General features: G+C 31.4%; 1 protein-coding gene across 5 annotated transcripts in view; it reads left to right on the forward strand.

Annotated features, from left to right (window-relative positions):
* The window catches only part of LOC127707601 (uncharacterized), a 33358-nt gene extending 18215 nt beyond the window's left edge, over positions 1-15143 (forward strand). For 3 of the 5 annotated variants that reach the window (XM_052212195.1, XM_052212200.1, XM_052212197.1), the window contains 6 exons: positions 607-708; positions 7480-7560; positions 9290-9358; positions 10844-10906; positions 12565-12643; positions 14337-15143. In XM_052212195.1, the coding sequence (XP_052068155.1) occupies positions 607-708; positions 7480-7560; positions 9290-9358; positions 10844-10906; positions 12565-12643; positions 14337-14709 (767 nt within the window). In that variant the 3' untranslated portion in view covers positions 14710-15143. The remainder of the gene's footprint in view (positions 1-606; positions 709-7479; positions 7561-9289; positions 9359-10843; positions 10907-12564; positions 12644-14336) is intronic. The other 2 variants (XM_052212198.1, XM_052212199.1) reach the window with 2 other exon arrangements.
* The last annotated feature ends 376 nt before the right edge of the window (positions 15144-15519 follow it).

Raw genomic sequence — 15519 nt, forward strand, 5'->3', positions numbered from 1 at the left:
AAATATTTTGGGTTATAATTTGTATTCGACGAAAACAAAATTGGGGTTTCTAATGCATAATATTTATAACCATTTTCAGATGAACAATGTAATTGCATCGAGTAACACTGTAATGATATATTACAATATAGATGAACTTAGTTAGTTAGTTTTCTCAATTGAAATGTTTCATATTTGTCATGTCGGGGACTTTTATAGCCGACCATACGGTATGGGTTTTTATCATTGTTGAAGGCCGTGCGGTTGCTTATAATTGTTTACATCCACTTCATTTGAACTTTGGTGGAAAGTTGTCTCATTGGCAATCATACCACATCTCCTTATTTTAATATCCATGAACCATATTGTTTTATCAATGTTTCGAGCTGCATACGTTTCAGAAACGTTTAAACAGTGGATATTAAACCTATTGATTTAATTGTTTTATTTATATATTTATTCATTCTAATGTTGTTTTTGATTTTTGAATATACAGTTTTCAGACATATAGTTCACATTTCTTTGTTTAAATCATGATACTATTTAAGGACAAAATGCTTTGTTTAAGCATCACATATTAATCATTCTAAAATTAATTATGTTAATAATCATATTGATATCATTTAGATTCTTTACCGAAAGATGCGTTATGCATGAAGTTAGTAATTTCTGCAACTGGCTCCAGTTTTGAAACTGAAAACTGCCGCAATCAATTGCATTCATTGTGTTGTAAGTATTTATGCCACTTTAGTTTTCACTCATTTCATAGAACTGTATCGAGCAATTTGTTAGCTACAGCAGAGAGGGTTACCACAGGTTGCGTGGTGGGAGAAATCTTTTCATATCAAATTGTTTAATTTCAGAGTCACTATTTCAAAATTAAATACGGAAAACGATAAATTTGTTTTATGTTTTTAGATCAAATGAACTATCTTGCAATCATGAGAAATATTTTTCACATAGAAAGATTTATGGTTGATTGAAAATCACTTCCACATGAAACATTTAATCATCTATCAAATTGTTCCTTATCATAATGACGAGAATTTGTATTTGAAGTTTCAGAAAATACAATTTGTGGATATCTCAAAACTTGTCGGTGCTATATTAAAATAGAATGAGATTACATAATTGGACAAACATGTAAAGTAGCAATTAAAAACGAAAAATCAATCAATCAAGTTCAATAAATGAATACTTTTGCCGATTTAAGTATATAAGACCCCTCCCCGACACTACCCCCCTCCCTCAACCGCATTTGAACAAGAATACGAAGGATAAATCTGGCGGTCATCCTGGAGTGTCCGATTTTATTATAAGCATGTAAAACATAAGGTGTGATGTGATTTGAAATATTTGTTATATATCATACTAATATGCAAGGAATCTGTACGAATTTGACAAATATACTTATAAAATATATAGAAATGTGTTTAATTTTTTCAAAAACATTTGTTAAATAATCTACAAATATCTAAATGATTGGTAAAATTCTCCAAAATATAAAAAGTTGAAGAATGACATTTGAAAATTAAGCCTGTGTCTCGCTTACGATTGCTGATGTCAGTGTAAAAGAGTAATGTTTTACAAATGTTAACAAATACAGCAAAATAAAAATAAAAAGAGGCTTTTTTCTGTGTATGCTATTTCTTGATCTTGAAGAAGATTAATTCCATAATATTTAATTCTTGATTACTAAAAACAATCTAGTCTCTACGTATAATTAAACCTGCAAAAACTAAGTCGATCTATCAATTAAATACTCACATATAAAAAATAGATATATTTAAAAATTTTGCTTCAGATATTATCATTTAATCTGTCAGAGTGTCATGATATTCTATGAAGTTTGGCAAACTTATTAATGTCTTTTAAAAAAATGCATAGTACTATGTATGTACATGCCTTTTATCAGTAAAATACAGCGCATATAATTTAAAATGTACATTTACAAAATTTTGTGTCTTTGGTAATAAAACAGCATCTGTTCAATTGTTTCAAATTCCAGGCCATATCGTTCCAACGAACAATCGATGATATGAGACAAATCAGTATGCCGTGTACGAATTATCTTCCTTCCTCTAAAGTTTCTTAAAAGATTAGTCATTAAAGAAGCGGACTTGAAACAAGAAATTTTAAACGTTGAAGAAGGAGGAGGTATATTAAGAGCCTTTGTTTGACCTCTGATAGTCCAATAAAAGTAAACTTATTGAAGCCTTTCAAAAAGTATTTTAATTTTATTGATAAATGAATCACCTGCTTTAATCTGGGAACTTAAAGTGCAGAATGGTCACATACGATGTGACTATGACATTCATATTTGACGTATTGAACATGTTGAAACTATATTTATATATATATATATATATATATATATATATATATATATATAAACAAGTCTAAATTGAAAACAACGTTCAAACCTATGATTGCGTTGGATAAAAACCGCAATTTTTATACGTGTGCATGCAAAACAAATTTCTTGGTAGAGGGGTCTAAATACAGCACAAACAACATTTTCCAAAAGACCAAAATAAGAGAAAAAGTATATTTTAACAAAACGCATTTGACTAGCAGGTAAACAACTGATGTTCTTAAACCCTGCTGACTGCCATTGGCGATTGCCAAATAAACGGATCACAAGATGTAACAAAATAGATCTTATTATTAAATTATTACCAAACAGAAAACAATAAACTTGCGGAAAAGATGGTATACCGCAAACATGAGGTGCAAAAATTTGTACACCATATCCGGATTTCGACAATTAATGTCTCTTCAGTGATGTTAGGAATCGAAACGGTATTTGGAAGGCCATATAATTTACCTCAATTTAGGATAGACTCTTGAATTCTGAAAGAGTCAAAATAGGATGAACGGATCATATAAACCCGAAGGCAAATATAATACAAGCCCAAACGAAAAAATATAAACAAGTCTAAATTGAAAACAACGTTCAAACCTATGATTGCGTTGGATAAAAACCGCAATTTTTATACGTGTGCATGCAAAACAAATTTCTTGGTAGAGGGGTCTAAATACAGCACAAACAACATTTTCCAAAAGACCAAAATAAGTGAAAAAGTATATTTTAACAAAACGCATTTGACTAGCAGGTCGAACAACTGATGTTCTTAAACCCTGCTGACTGCCATTGGCGATTGCCAAATAAACGGATCACAAGATGTAACAAAATAGATCTTATTATTAAATTATTACCAAACAGAAAACAATAAACTTGCGGAAAAGATGGTATATCGCAAACATGAGGTGCAAAAATTTGTACACCATATCCGGATTTCGACAATTAATGTCTCTTCAGTGATGTTAGGAATCGAAACGGTATTTGGAAGGCCATATAATTTACCTCAATTTAGGATAGACTCTTGAATTCTGAAAGAGTCAAAATAGGATGAACGGATCATATAAACCCGAAGGCAAATATAATACAAGCCCAAACGAAAAAATATAAACAAGTCTTAATTGAAAACAACGTTCAAACCTATGATTGCGTTGGATAAAAACCGCAATTTTTATACGTGTGCATGCAAAACAAATTTCTTGGTAGAGGGGTCTAAATACAGCACAAACAACATTTTCCAAAAGACCAAAATAAGTGAAAAAGTATATTTTAACAAAACGCATTTGACTAGCAGGTCGAACAACTGATGTTCTTAAACCCTGCTGACTGCCATTGGCGATTGCCAAATAAACGGATCACAAGATGTAACAAAATAGATCTTATTATTAAATTATTATCAAACAGAAAACAATAAACTTGCGGAAAAGATGGTATACCGCAAACATGAGGTGCAAAAATTTGTACACCATATCCGGATTTCGACAATTAATGTCTCTTCAGTGATGTTAGGAATCGAAACGGTATTTGGAAGGCCATATAATTTACCTCAATTTAGGATAGACTCTTGAATTCTGAAAGAGTCAAAATAGGATGAACGGATCATATAAACCCGAAGGCAAATATAATACAAGCCCAAACGAAAAAATATAAACAAGTCTAAATTGAAAACAACGTTCAAACCTATGATTGCGTTGGATAAAAACCGCAATTTTTATACGTGTGCATGCAAAACAAATTTCTTGGTAGAGGGGTCTAAATACAGCACAAACAACATTTTCCAAAAGACCAAAATAAGTGAAAAAGTATATTTTAACAAAACGCATTTGACTAGCAGGTCGAACAACTGATGTTCTTAAACCCTGCTGACCGCCATTGGCGATTGCCAAAAAAAACGGATCACAAGATGTAACAAAATAGATCTTATTATTAAATTATTACCAAACAGAAAACAATAAACTTGCGGAAAAGATGGTATACCGCAAACATGAGGTGCAAAAATTTGTACACCATATCCGGATTTCGACAATTAATGTCTCTTCAGTGATGTTAGGAATCGAAACGGTATTTGGAAGGCCATATAATTTACCTCAATTTAGGATAGACTCTTGAATTCTGAAAGAGTCAAAATAGGATGAACGGATCATATAAACCCAAAGGCAAATATAATACAAGCCCAAACGAAAAAATATAAACAAGTCTAAATTGAAAACAACGTTCAAACCTATGATTGCGTTGGATAAAAACCGCAATTTTTATACGTGTGCATGCAAAACAAATTTCTTGGTAGAGGGGTCTAAATACAGCACAAACATCATTTTCCAAAAGACCAAAATAAGTGAAAAAGTATATTTTAACAAAACGCATTTGACTAGCAGGTCGAACAACTGATGTTCTTAAACCCTGCTGACTGCCATTGGCGATTGCCAAATAAACGGATCACAAGATGTATCAAAATAGATCTTATTATTAAATTATTACCAAACAGAAAACAATAAACTTGCGGAAAAGATGGTATACCGCAAACATGAGGTGCAAAAATTTGTACACCATATCCGGATTTCGACAATTAATGTCTCTTCAGTGATGTTAGGAATCGAAACGGTATTTGGAAGGCCATATAATTTACCTCAATTTAGGATAGACTCTTGAATTCTGAAAGAGTCAAAATAGGATGAACGGATCATATAAACCCGAAGGCAAATATAATACAAGCCCAAACGAAAAAATATAAACAAGTCTAAATTGAAAACAACGTTCAAACCTATGATTGCGTTGGATAAAAACCGCAATTTTTATACGTGTGCATGCAAAACAAATTTCTTGGTAGAGGGGTCTAAATACAGCACAAACAACATTTTCCAAAAGACCAAAATAAGTGAAAAAGTATATTTTAACAAAACGCATTTGACTAGCAGGTCGAACAACTGATGTTCTTAAACCCTGCTGACTGCCATTGGCGATTGCCAAATAAACGGATCACAAGATGTAACAAAATAGATCTTATTATTAAATTATTACCAAACAGAAAACAATAAACTTGCGGAAAAGATGGTATACCGCAAACATGAGGTGCAAAAATTTGTACACCATATCCGGATTTCGACAATTAATGTCTCTTCAGTGATGTTAGGAATCGAAACGGTATTTGGAAGGCCATATAATTTACCTCAATTTAGGATAGACTCTTGAATTCTGAAAGAGTCAAAATAGGATGAACGGATCATATAAACCCAAAGGCAAATATAATACAAGCCCAAACGAAAAAATATAAACAAGTCTTAATTGAAAACAACGTTCAAACCTATGATTGCGTTGGATAAAAACCGCAATTTTTATACGTGTGCATGCAAAACAAATTTCTTGGTAGAGGGGTCTAAATACAGCACAAACAACATTTTCCAAAAGACCAAAATAAGTGAAAAAGTATATTTTAACAAAACGCATTTGACTAGCAGGTCGAACAACTGATGTTCTTAAACCCTGCTGACTGCCATTGGCGATTGCCAAATAAACGGATCACAAGATGTAACAAAATAGATCTTATTATTAAATTATTACCAAACAGAAAACAATAAACTTGCGGAAAAGATGGTATACCGCAAACATGAGGTGCAAACATTTGTACACCATATCCGGATTTCGACAATTAATGTCTCTTCAGTGATGTTAGGAATCGAAACGGTATTTGGTAGGCCATATAATTTACCTCAATTTAGGATAGACTCTTGATATATATAACGTCTAGATATTAGTCAACGATCTTTCTTACGAGGGCCTTGGATGGTTATAAAAACGATACGGTACGCAAAAAATAAATTATATATACGCCTAAAACGTTTTCCAACACCAAAATTAGAAAAGAGAACATACAAATATCAATAATATTTGGATTACCTATATCCTTCATCAGTATGATGTAAAATGAATCTTATCAATCTATTCTGATTTTCCGAAAACAATTTTAAACGTTATACAAATTAAAAAACCGAACCACGCTTGTATAATTATAAAATCTCAAAGTTCACGCAAATTTGGTATTTACATCGGAGGTTGCGTATTTATGGATCCAAACTGAAACCACAACATCCAGCTGCTGTGGTTAGTTCGCGAAATTTGAACATTATCTTTTCATTGAACTCATTTGGAGGCAACGTTTTTAATTTTCTTGTCCAAAATCTGTCCTGTAGCATTCTCTCTCTGTGTATATATTGATAGACAGATAATATACGTTCATTTCAATAAGATGTTCTGATACAATAATTTTAAATGTGTAAAGTACATTAATTGTTGACAAGCCAAATATGGGCATTTTCTCAGAAAATTGTCAACAAAATGTAACATAAATTCAAAAGATATATGAGCTCTGCATTTAAAATGTAAATATACATGCTACGTGAAGAGGAGTACTGAAACTGATGTTTAGAACACGTCGACATAGAAATGATGAATTGATCATCCAAATATTTATACTCACCAAAATTTATAAACTGGTTACATCTTCTGCAGGAGAAAGGATTATTAAATGACATATATCAATCCGAAAACGCACACGTTTGCTGAAGCTGTTATTTGTCTAAATTCAAATAGAACACGGAAAATATTGATTACGGAGTTGATTCTGGAAAGTTGTATGCTTTAAAGCGATCTGTATGTGAATTAACAATCTATATGGAATAATCATTAAACTTGTTATATTATAAATACTAACCTAACGAATAAGGTTATATCTTACCAAAAAGTTCTTCCCTTAACTATTTGGTAAATTAACCCAATGGATATTACGTTTAAGCTGTACGCTTTGTGAATTATTACAGCCAATGAACAATAAAAAAAGTGTAACACTAAAAAAACATTTATAAGGAAAATTCAGTATATTGACATCCTCCGAATCATGCATTCAAAGAGTTAACACACCATGAACTTTTTATATGTAGAAACGGTTAATAAATTTTCGATTCGTCATTTTACTGCAGTTTTTCGTTGATTTACACATCTATGCATTTCTAAGTTTTTATTTCAAAAGAAAATATGTTTAAATGCATAAATGTTAGTTTAACAGTTCATTTATATTAAAAATGTCCATACAGTTTTCTTTTGTTGTTTAACATTTGATAATACAGGTTTAATATATCCTACAGATGCGCAAGAGCAAACGTCTAGCGGGAAGAATGACGAGGCGTACATAACATCAGTATCGACACAAGCTAAAGGTTCAACAGGTTTGTTTATAGTTTGTAGCAATTTGAGAAGTCCGTCCGTTTGTATGTCTGTCTGTCTGCCTGTGTTCGTCTATATAATATGTGCCTTGTAAGCGCAAATTCTCCAAACAAGCTGAATGCAAACTGCTGAAAAATGACACAATTGTAGAACACTACATGAGGATATCCTTAAGGGGATATAACCCTGTCTTACATGTCAAAGGGGAGATAATCGAATTACCTGTGAGTGGTTCATATTTGTAGGTACTTTACAGGTCTACGAAGAGAGAAGATAGCGAGTGTCATAGTTTCAAACGAAAACAGACAACACCATGGCAAAAACATACAACAAGTCAAAAATATTAAGTAAATTTATTAAGAATCCATAACGTATATTAACAGAAAATGATTAATTCGGTGAATGTTGAATCGCATAAATTAGTTGCATGTGCGCATTTAGGTTTGAAATTTTAAATAGAATTATTCTTTGTATGCTAGATTAATTTTAATTTACATCAGGTAAAGCAATTGACAATATTGTGATATAAATTTTTATCTATTTTACATGATGTTTATATCAATAATTGATTCGTAACTTTTTACTTACATCTTTTACAGCGTAAAACACCATTATGTGTTGTGTTTCTATTTTTCATAACAAAAAAACTTGTATTTTTGAAACAATAGAAACAAAGATTACCACATGTTACATACCCTCCGGAAATAAAGTGTTTGGGGTATATATGAAATACTCTGTCTGTCCGGCCGTACATCCGTCTGTCTATATGCCTGTGTCCATCTATATAATATGTGCCTTTTAAGCGCAAATTCCTTAAACAGGCTGAATGCAAACTGGTGAAAAAAGGACACAATTGTAGAACACTACATATGGATACACTTAAAGGGATATAACCCTGTCTTACATATTAAAGGGGAGATAATCGAATTGCATATGTGTGTTTTATATCTTTCGGGACTCCAAAAGTCTAAGAACAGAGACGATTTCGAGTGGGGCAATAAAAATCATGATTATTTCAAAAGAAAACAAACAAAAACGAACGACGAAAAGTCAACAATATTAACTAAATGATTAACAAAATTATAAAGTTGTGCTTGATATCAAGTTAGATATAAGTTGATAAAAAAAATCTGTTGATACTGATATCCGTGTGACCGACACGACACATGTTTCTGGAATACATTGTTTCAGGTATACTAGACACCAATGTTTTGAAAACAAAATATATTAAAGTCATATTAAACGAGTTTTTTTCTAATAATAATGTTCAGTAATATATTGAACCAGTACATGCATACATACTAAACTAAAACCTCTGTGGACATTTGTGTATTTATTAAGAAAGAATCCATAACGTATAATCAACACAAAATGATTCATTCGGTGACTGTTGATCTAAAACTTTAAATGCAATTTAACTATCTAGTTTTAGTGACGAAGTATCTGAAGGAATAAGAAAATGAAACTGTTTTCACGCCAATTCTCATACATCAGAATCGCATGAATCGGTTGCATGTGCGCATTTTGGTCTAATATCGTTAATAGAATTATTCATTGTATACTAGATTTATTTTAATTTACATTAGGTAAAGCAAGTGACAATATTGTGATATGAATTTTGATTTATTTTACATGATGTTGATATCAATAATTGCACAATCTGATACGTAACTTTTTACTTACATCTTTTATAAATTTACATATCTCATAAATTGTAATAAATTATTTAAGGTAGCACAACTTATGGGAGTTCAATAAATACAAAGTCTGATTTAGATGAGGAAAACACAAACATTTTCGGTAAAGCTTCAATTTTATTGCGCTTTATTTTTACTTTTTGTTCTTCTTTCATACTCTGTAACCAATTCTCTTTCTGAAGTATTTTAAAAAATTAAACAAAAAATGACGAAACTTGATTACGTCCATGCATGAGTATGAAGCTTTTTCTTTTAGTATGGAGATTGAATTTTTTTTGAGATACGGTGATCACTTCAATAGCTATATATGGAATTTATTGATTCACATGTTTTTAAATGTTTTATCGATGACAGTCTTCACTTATTTCTGATTTGTGAGCTTTTAGTTACATCATTGAAGATCCTCCAGCATTTGTCAAAGTAAATAAATAAAACCGCTTTTTCTTTATTGTGGATATATTTCCAATTATGTTGTGAAATTTCACATATTTTTTTCAAATACAAAATCTAGCAATTTTTCAAATATGATAACTTTTTCATATAGAACAATAACCTGTGTTATTGAATAGATAAAATCAAAAACTGTCACATGTACATGTGTCACACTCCCCGGAAATAAAGTGTTTGGGGTAAATAAGAATTACTCTGTCTGTCCGTCTGTCAGTCTATCTGCCTGTGTCCGTTTTTATACTGTGTGCCTTGTAAGCGCAAATCCTCACAACAGGCTGAATGGAAACTTATGAAATAACAAACAATCGTAGAACACTACCTGAGGATATGCTTGAAGGGATATAATCCATGTCTACCATATTAAAAGGGAAATAATCGATTTTTCTCTGAGTGGTATACATTTTTGGGGACTTCACAAAACAAAATTATAAAGTTGTGCTTGATATCATGTTAGATATCAGATGATAAACAAACCTTTGATACCGATATCCGTAAGACCGACACGAAACGTGTTTCTGCAGTACACTTTATCAGGTATACCCGATATCAATATTGTAAAAGCAAAATATGGTAAAGTCATATTAAACGAGTTGTTGTGATGATAATGTTACGGAATATATTGAATCAGTGTATGCATACATACTAAACTAAAACTTCTGTGCACGTTTTTTTTCATTTATTGAGAATCCACAACGTATAACAGACACAAAATATTTCATTCGGTGATTGTTGACCAAAACATTTTGACAATATCGTAATGTAAATTTTGATTTATTTTACATAATTTTGATATCAAAAATTACAAAATCTGAATTTTCCTTGGAGTTCAATATTTTTGTTGTTTTACTTTATACGTCACTTTTCACTTTCATCGTTTAGAGCCTAAAACGCCCATTATGTGTTGTGTTTATATTGTTCATAACCATAACGTCTTTTAAAATCTTATAGACTTGGGCAAACTTTATGTTTGCAAGGCGACAAGAGAAAACAGATAAACTTACTGAACTATTACAGATATATGTGACAGTTTTCCTAATAGATTAACCGATAAGGTAACGAGTTTTAGGTGAAAGAATATGTCAATGTAAATGACTTATTTGGATAACAAAGGCTTACAGAATTTGTAATATATTTTAAGGTCTTCCAACTCTAAGGAGTCCAATGAACGCAAAGTCAGATGAGGATAACACAACAAATATCGGTAAGGCTTTAATTTCGTAGCGCTTTATATATATTTTTTTGTTTTTAACTCCTGTAGATGAGTTTAAAAGCCTCAAAGAAGCTAAACTTGGTAATGAAGTTTCGAAAACCTTGCCTTATCGTACGTATCGGGGGAATTTTAAGTGGCGGATTCAGAGTCATGTTTCAGTGATTCCCTCTATAATGAACCAAATTTTTCCCACAAAAGGGCGGCCCGGGCCCCAGAGCCCCCCCCCCCCCCCCCCCCCCCCCCCCCCCCCCCCTTGGATCCGCCTATGATTTTTTAGCACGTGTACATGCATTTACGATTAAAAACTTTAGGCAACGACGAAGCAAATGATAATTTGAGTGTACAATTCATATTCATGATAAAGCAATACACTAGAAAAGCGCTGAAAATTACATTTTACAGGAGAAGAATTCATTATATATAATTGTAGTCAGCCGTTATTTGATAGTATAAGAGTTTTTCTTCAATTACAATTTGCAGAACAGTGGCTAATAATATTTTTTTTCATCTTCAATTTCGTACAAACTGCACATTTTCTGCATGTAAAAATGCGAGAATTTTCATTCAAGATACATTTATATCCCAATATCCATTCGTAATTATAATAATAATTTAAATTTATTTTATTTCTATAGAAATGTAGACAGTGTTTGTTTGTTTGTAATATTAGATAATTAGCACTAAATTTTTAAATAGAAATGATGCTTTCGTTTTGGATTATGTATAAATATTGACCACGAATAGTGAACTGTAATTGTTTTTCATCTGTCAAATCTTTAATTTAGATCTGTTTATCACTAGAAACTACCATAACCGACATGAACAAAATAGTGTATACATTCAACCAACTATTTTAAACTTTTTATAAATCCTTTTTTCATGTACTTCATTACTTTAAGTTTGAATATCAATTAAGGTAGATCGGTGTCTTCTGCCATCTCGGATTATAAAATAGCAGAAAATAATCGGTCTAGATCTTTAATGAAATGAGCAAATTTCGAGAGAAGATTGATTTCATTTCTTAAATTTTTCAACTGAATGTAGAAAATTATATGTTTTATCATATTTTTACGATTGTTTTTTACAAATACAGTATATCTTTTGTTTGATTAATTTTTGTTTTGCCATTTAAGGGGAGATAACACAGATAAAGTTACTTTTATAAAGGAAAGTGTTATGAATTTACCTACTTTGTTTTGCTTAAAATTCTATCATTAAGTTTTCTTTTTATCACACAAAGTTGGGATTTACATGCATAATCTATACAAATCTTGCCCAACCTGTAGCTTGAAAATCACCCTGTGACCCTTATGTTTTTTTTATTTTATTTCTACCTTAAATCTAATTTATTTACGTTTGTACATGTTGTTACCTAAGCTTTTTATGAAGGCCTACTTTTTAGGTAATCGCTCATGACGTGAGTACACATTCTTGCATAAGAAAATAGTGGTTTTGCATTTCATTTCGTTTATTAAAGTACTAATAATGACATAGAACATATCTGTGAAATTAACGCATGATTTTCGCCTCAAATTATGATTTTCTTAGAAACTGCCTCTTGAATCAAATCTTTTTTAAACCGTATAAGGAAAATAAAATTAGCTTATATTCTTTGTTTTAATAATATTTTTTTTCATTTTTTTTTTTAGTTCCAATTGTAGCTGGGAGCGTTGGGGGATTTGTAGCAATTTTGATTGTCGTAATAATTGTGTTAATTGTTAAAAGAAGGTATGCATTAATACATTGTTCTTTACCAATGATTTCATTCGTAACGACCTCATGCGTGTATTATCGAAATGTTGATACATAGGCATGTATACCATACATTATTCGTAAATCTAGCCTATCAAAGATACAAGGCTTATTATTTTGGTACGCAAGACGCGCATTTCATCTGCATAATACTCATCAGTGATGATCGAATCAAAACGGTCGGAATGCCAAATCAAAGAGCATAAAAAACAAAAATTACTAAACGTTGTGCAAAATAACGTTAAGGCAATCTATACATGGGGCAGAAAACCCTTATTGATACGAATTCAACATTTTATAAACAGTAAGTTTAAAGAAAAATGAATCGGGCCCGATTTGCTGGTGATACGTCTTACAAAGTCTATTCGAATCATTTTGCAAAACAAATCCCCTCAAACCGGTGCTAGGGGCCGTCTAAAACTTGCAATTAGGTGAGAGTTTTTTTTTTTTTTTTGTTCCGTGTTGAAGGCCTCGCTGTGACTTTGAGATGAAGAACAGCAATAAAAGCACTGTTCCTTTACTTTTAATGTGTTTTTGCTGTGTATGTACTGATTTTGTGTCATAGATGGATACCCCATATCCTTTGTTTTTCTATTATATCAATATTTCATGTCAACACAAAAGTGCTGACTACTAGGCTGGAGAAAAACTCGGGGACGAAACGTCCACCAGCATTAGCATCAATCCAGTTAATTATTACTAAAAAGAGATGCTCTGGTAAGCCGATCAAGTTTGATAAGACTCACAGTAGTTTTGTTTTTTTTTTTTTTTTTTTGGTTTTATTACAAGATAGGTGATAACGGTACATTTTAAATTTATTTATTTTTTACATAAAAAGATATGAATTATAGTCATTGTCCTAGGTTTTTCAGCATCTATGATCGAAAAAATCGGAAAAGGAAAAACCTTAAACATTGCATTTAAAAACATATCACCGTTTTCATTTTGTTGTTAAAAAGCGTTTTTATTTTCAGTCTATATTTATTTTGTTGTTTCTTGCAATAGTCAATGGGAAAATGAAATATGAATTAAAGGAGGTCTCCATTTACTTGTGACACACAATTTCCCCATAAAGGCGCGTTTAATGCTTCTCTTCATCTCACTAAAGTCTTCACGAATGTGCAAAGATCGTGCAACTTTCCTTAAACAAAACATAGGGTTCAACGTTTATGTGTATTTATACATTCAACACAACAAAACGGATACCCAGCGTTTGCAAAGGTTTTCTTTCTAGACGGAAGAAGCCAAGGGATTAACAAATTTCTACACTACAGTCAACCCTAATGGTTTATTTCACGAATGAATTTAATATAGTTTTAATATTGAAGATTTAATTCTGTCGTGATCTTTTTATATTTATATTTTAATAAACTTTTACATAAAATTATAAGATGTGCATGGCATATTCCAAACACTATCGCCACATTTAGTGTAGTAGAAAATAAACTCACATATTTTTAAAGTTTGGTACAATATTAGTTTTATTTTTACCCATTTATATCGTTTACTTTAAATTTGTGCTATTGAAAACACTGATTTTAGCGTTGTATATTTCTCTTTTTTTTTCTTGGTTTAGAGACTGGGTTTTTTTTTCGAGGGAGCTACAGGTTTTGATGTGGGTTTCTTTTTCGAACAATTTTATAAACTACATTTTTTTTATTTCTAACAGAACGAAATCAAACAACAAGCACGTGATTACAACTGTTGATCAGGGACAGCCTGAAACTTACTCAGAACCAATCAAGAATACCATTCTAGAAGAAAGTAGGAAGTTAGTAAATGTTACGGAAGAAGGAATCTATAATCATTTGGGAGACTCAGAAAATATGATTGAGATGAAACCACAAGATTCATCAATATATGATGTCACGGGAGATGATGAATACCACGTGTTTACTGCTAGCGGAAAACAACAGAAATTTAAAGACGATGATGACCTGTATGATCATGGGGCATCGAGTGATGTTTACAATACATTGAATGACACAGTTACGACAAACAGACCTGAATCAGACACATACAATGTTATTAATACTAAATGATCTGAACTGACAGTACGCTTGCCTAGCTTGGTTGACCGTTTTCATATTTATGTTTTACAGAGAACCGCATACATGTATTAACAATGAGAAAGCCAGATTGAGTCCTTAATTTGAGTTCATACGGTTTTTCAGCTTTAAAGTTCCTTTCTCCTTTTATCCTTCAAACTAACAAATGTAAGGTAAATCTTCTTATTTTCTAGAAGATATAAAAATGGCAATAAGTGTGAATAAAAGGAGATGTTGGCTATGTGTCAACGAGACCGGAACCAAATGAGAAAGATAGACGTATATAGTTCATTTTGTGTATTAGCATTTCATAACTATCATTTTTTTAAATGCTTTATTGTTTTATACTTTTCATATTTATATTTGTTTTACTATAGCATATCGAATGTTCAATTTTAAAGATGTATATAGAAAGTTGTAGAAAACTGTTTTAGTGTTCTTTTCTGTAAGAAGCGGAGAATAATTATATAACCTGGATGAAAATAATTCTGATATCGTTTAAGATCAAATATACGCGGATGGCTTTATTGGTGGTCTCTAAGATATTTTGTTTTTTATTTTGTAATTGTATTTTTAAGGCATATGAAATAATAACTGTGCGCGCAACGTGTGTTTCGGGATTGAATAATCTTGACCATGTACGCTCGAGACAAACAATTTTGAAAGCCAAATACAAAACTTAAAAGAAATTTTAATCTCCACGGCCTACTTAAGACTGCCAAAACCATTTGAAATCAACTTTGCCGGGTACTTTTAAACTAACCTTTTAAAAAATCCATAGTTTTATGAAATGTATAAATTGAT

Source organism: Mytilus californianus, unplaced genomic scaffold, assembly GCF_021869535.1.
Source record: "Mytilus californianus isolate M0D057914Y unplaced genomic scaffold, xbMytCali1.0.p SCAF_7, whole genome shotgun sequence".
NCBI classification, from domain to species: Eukaryota; Metazoa; Mollusca; class Bivalvia; order Mytilida; family Mytilidae; genus Mytilus; species Mytilus californianus.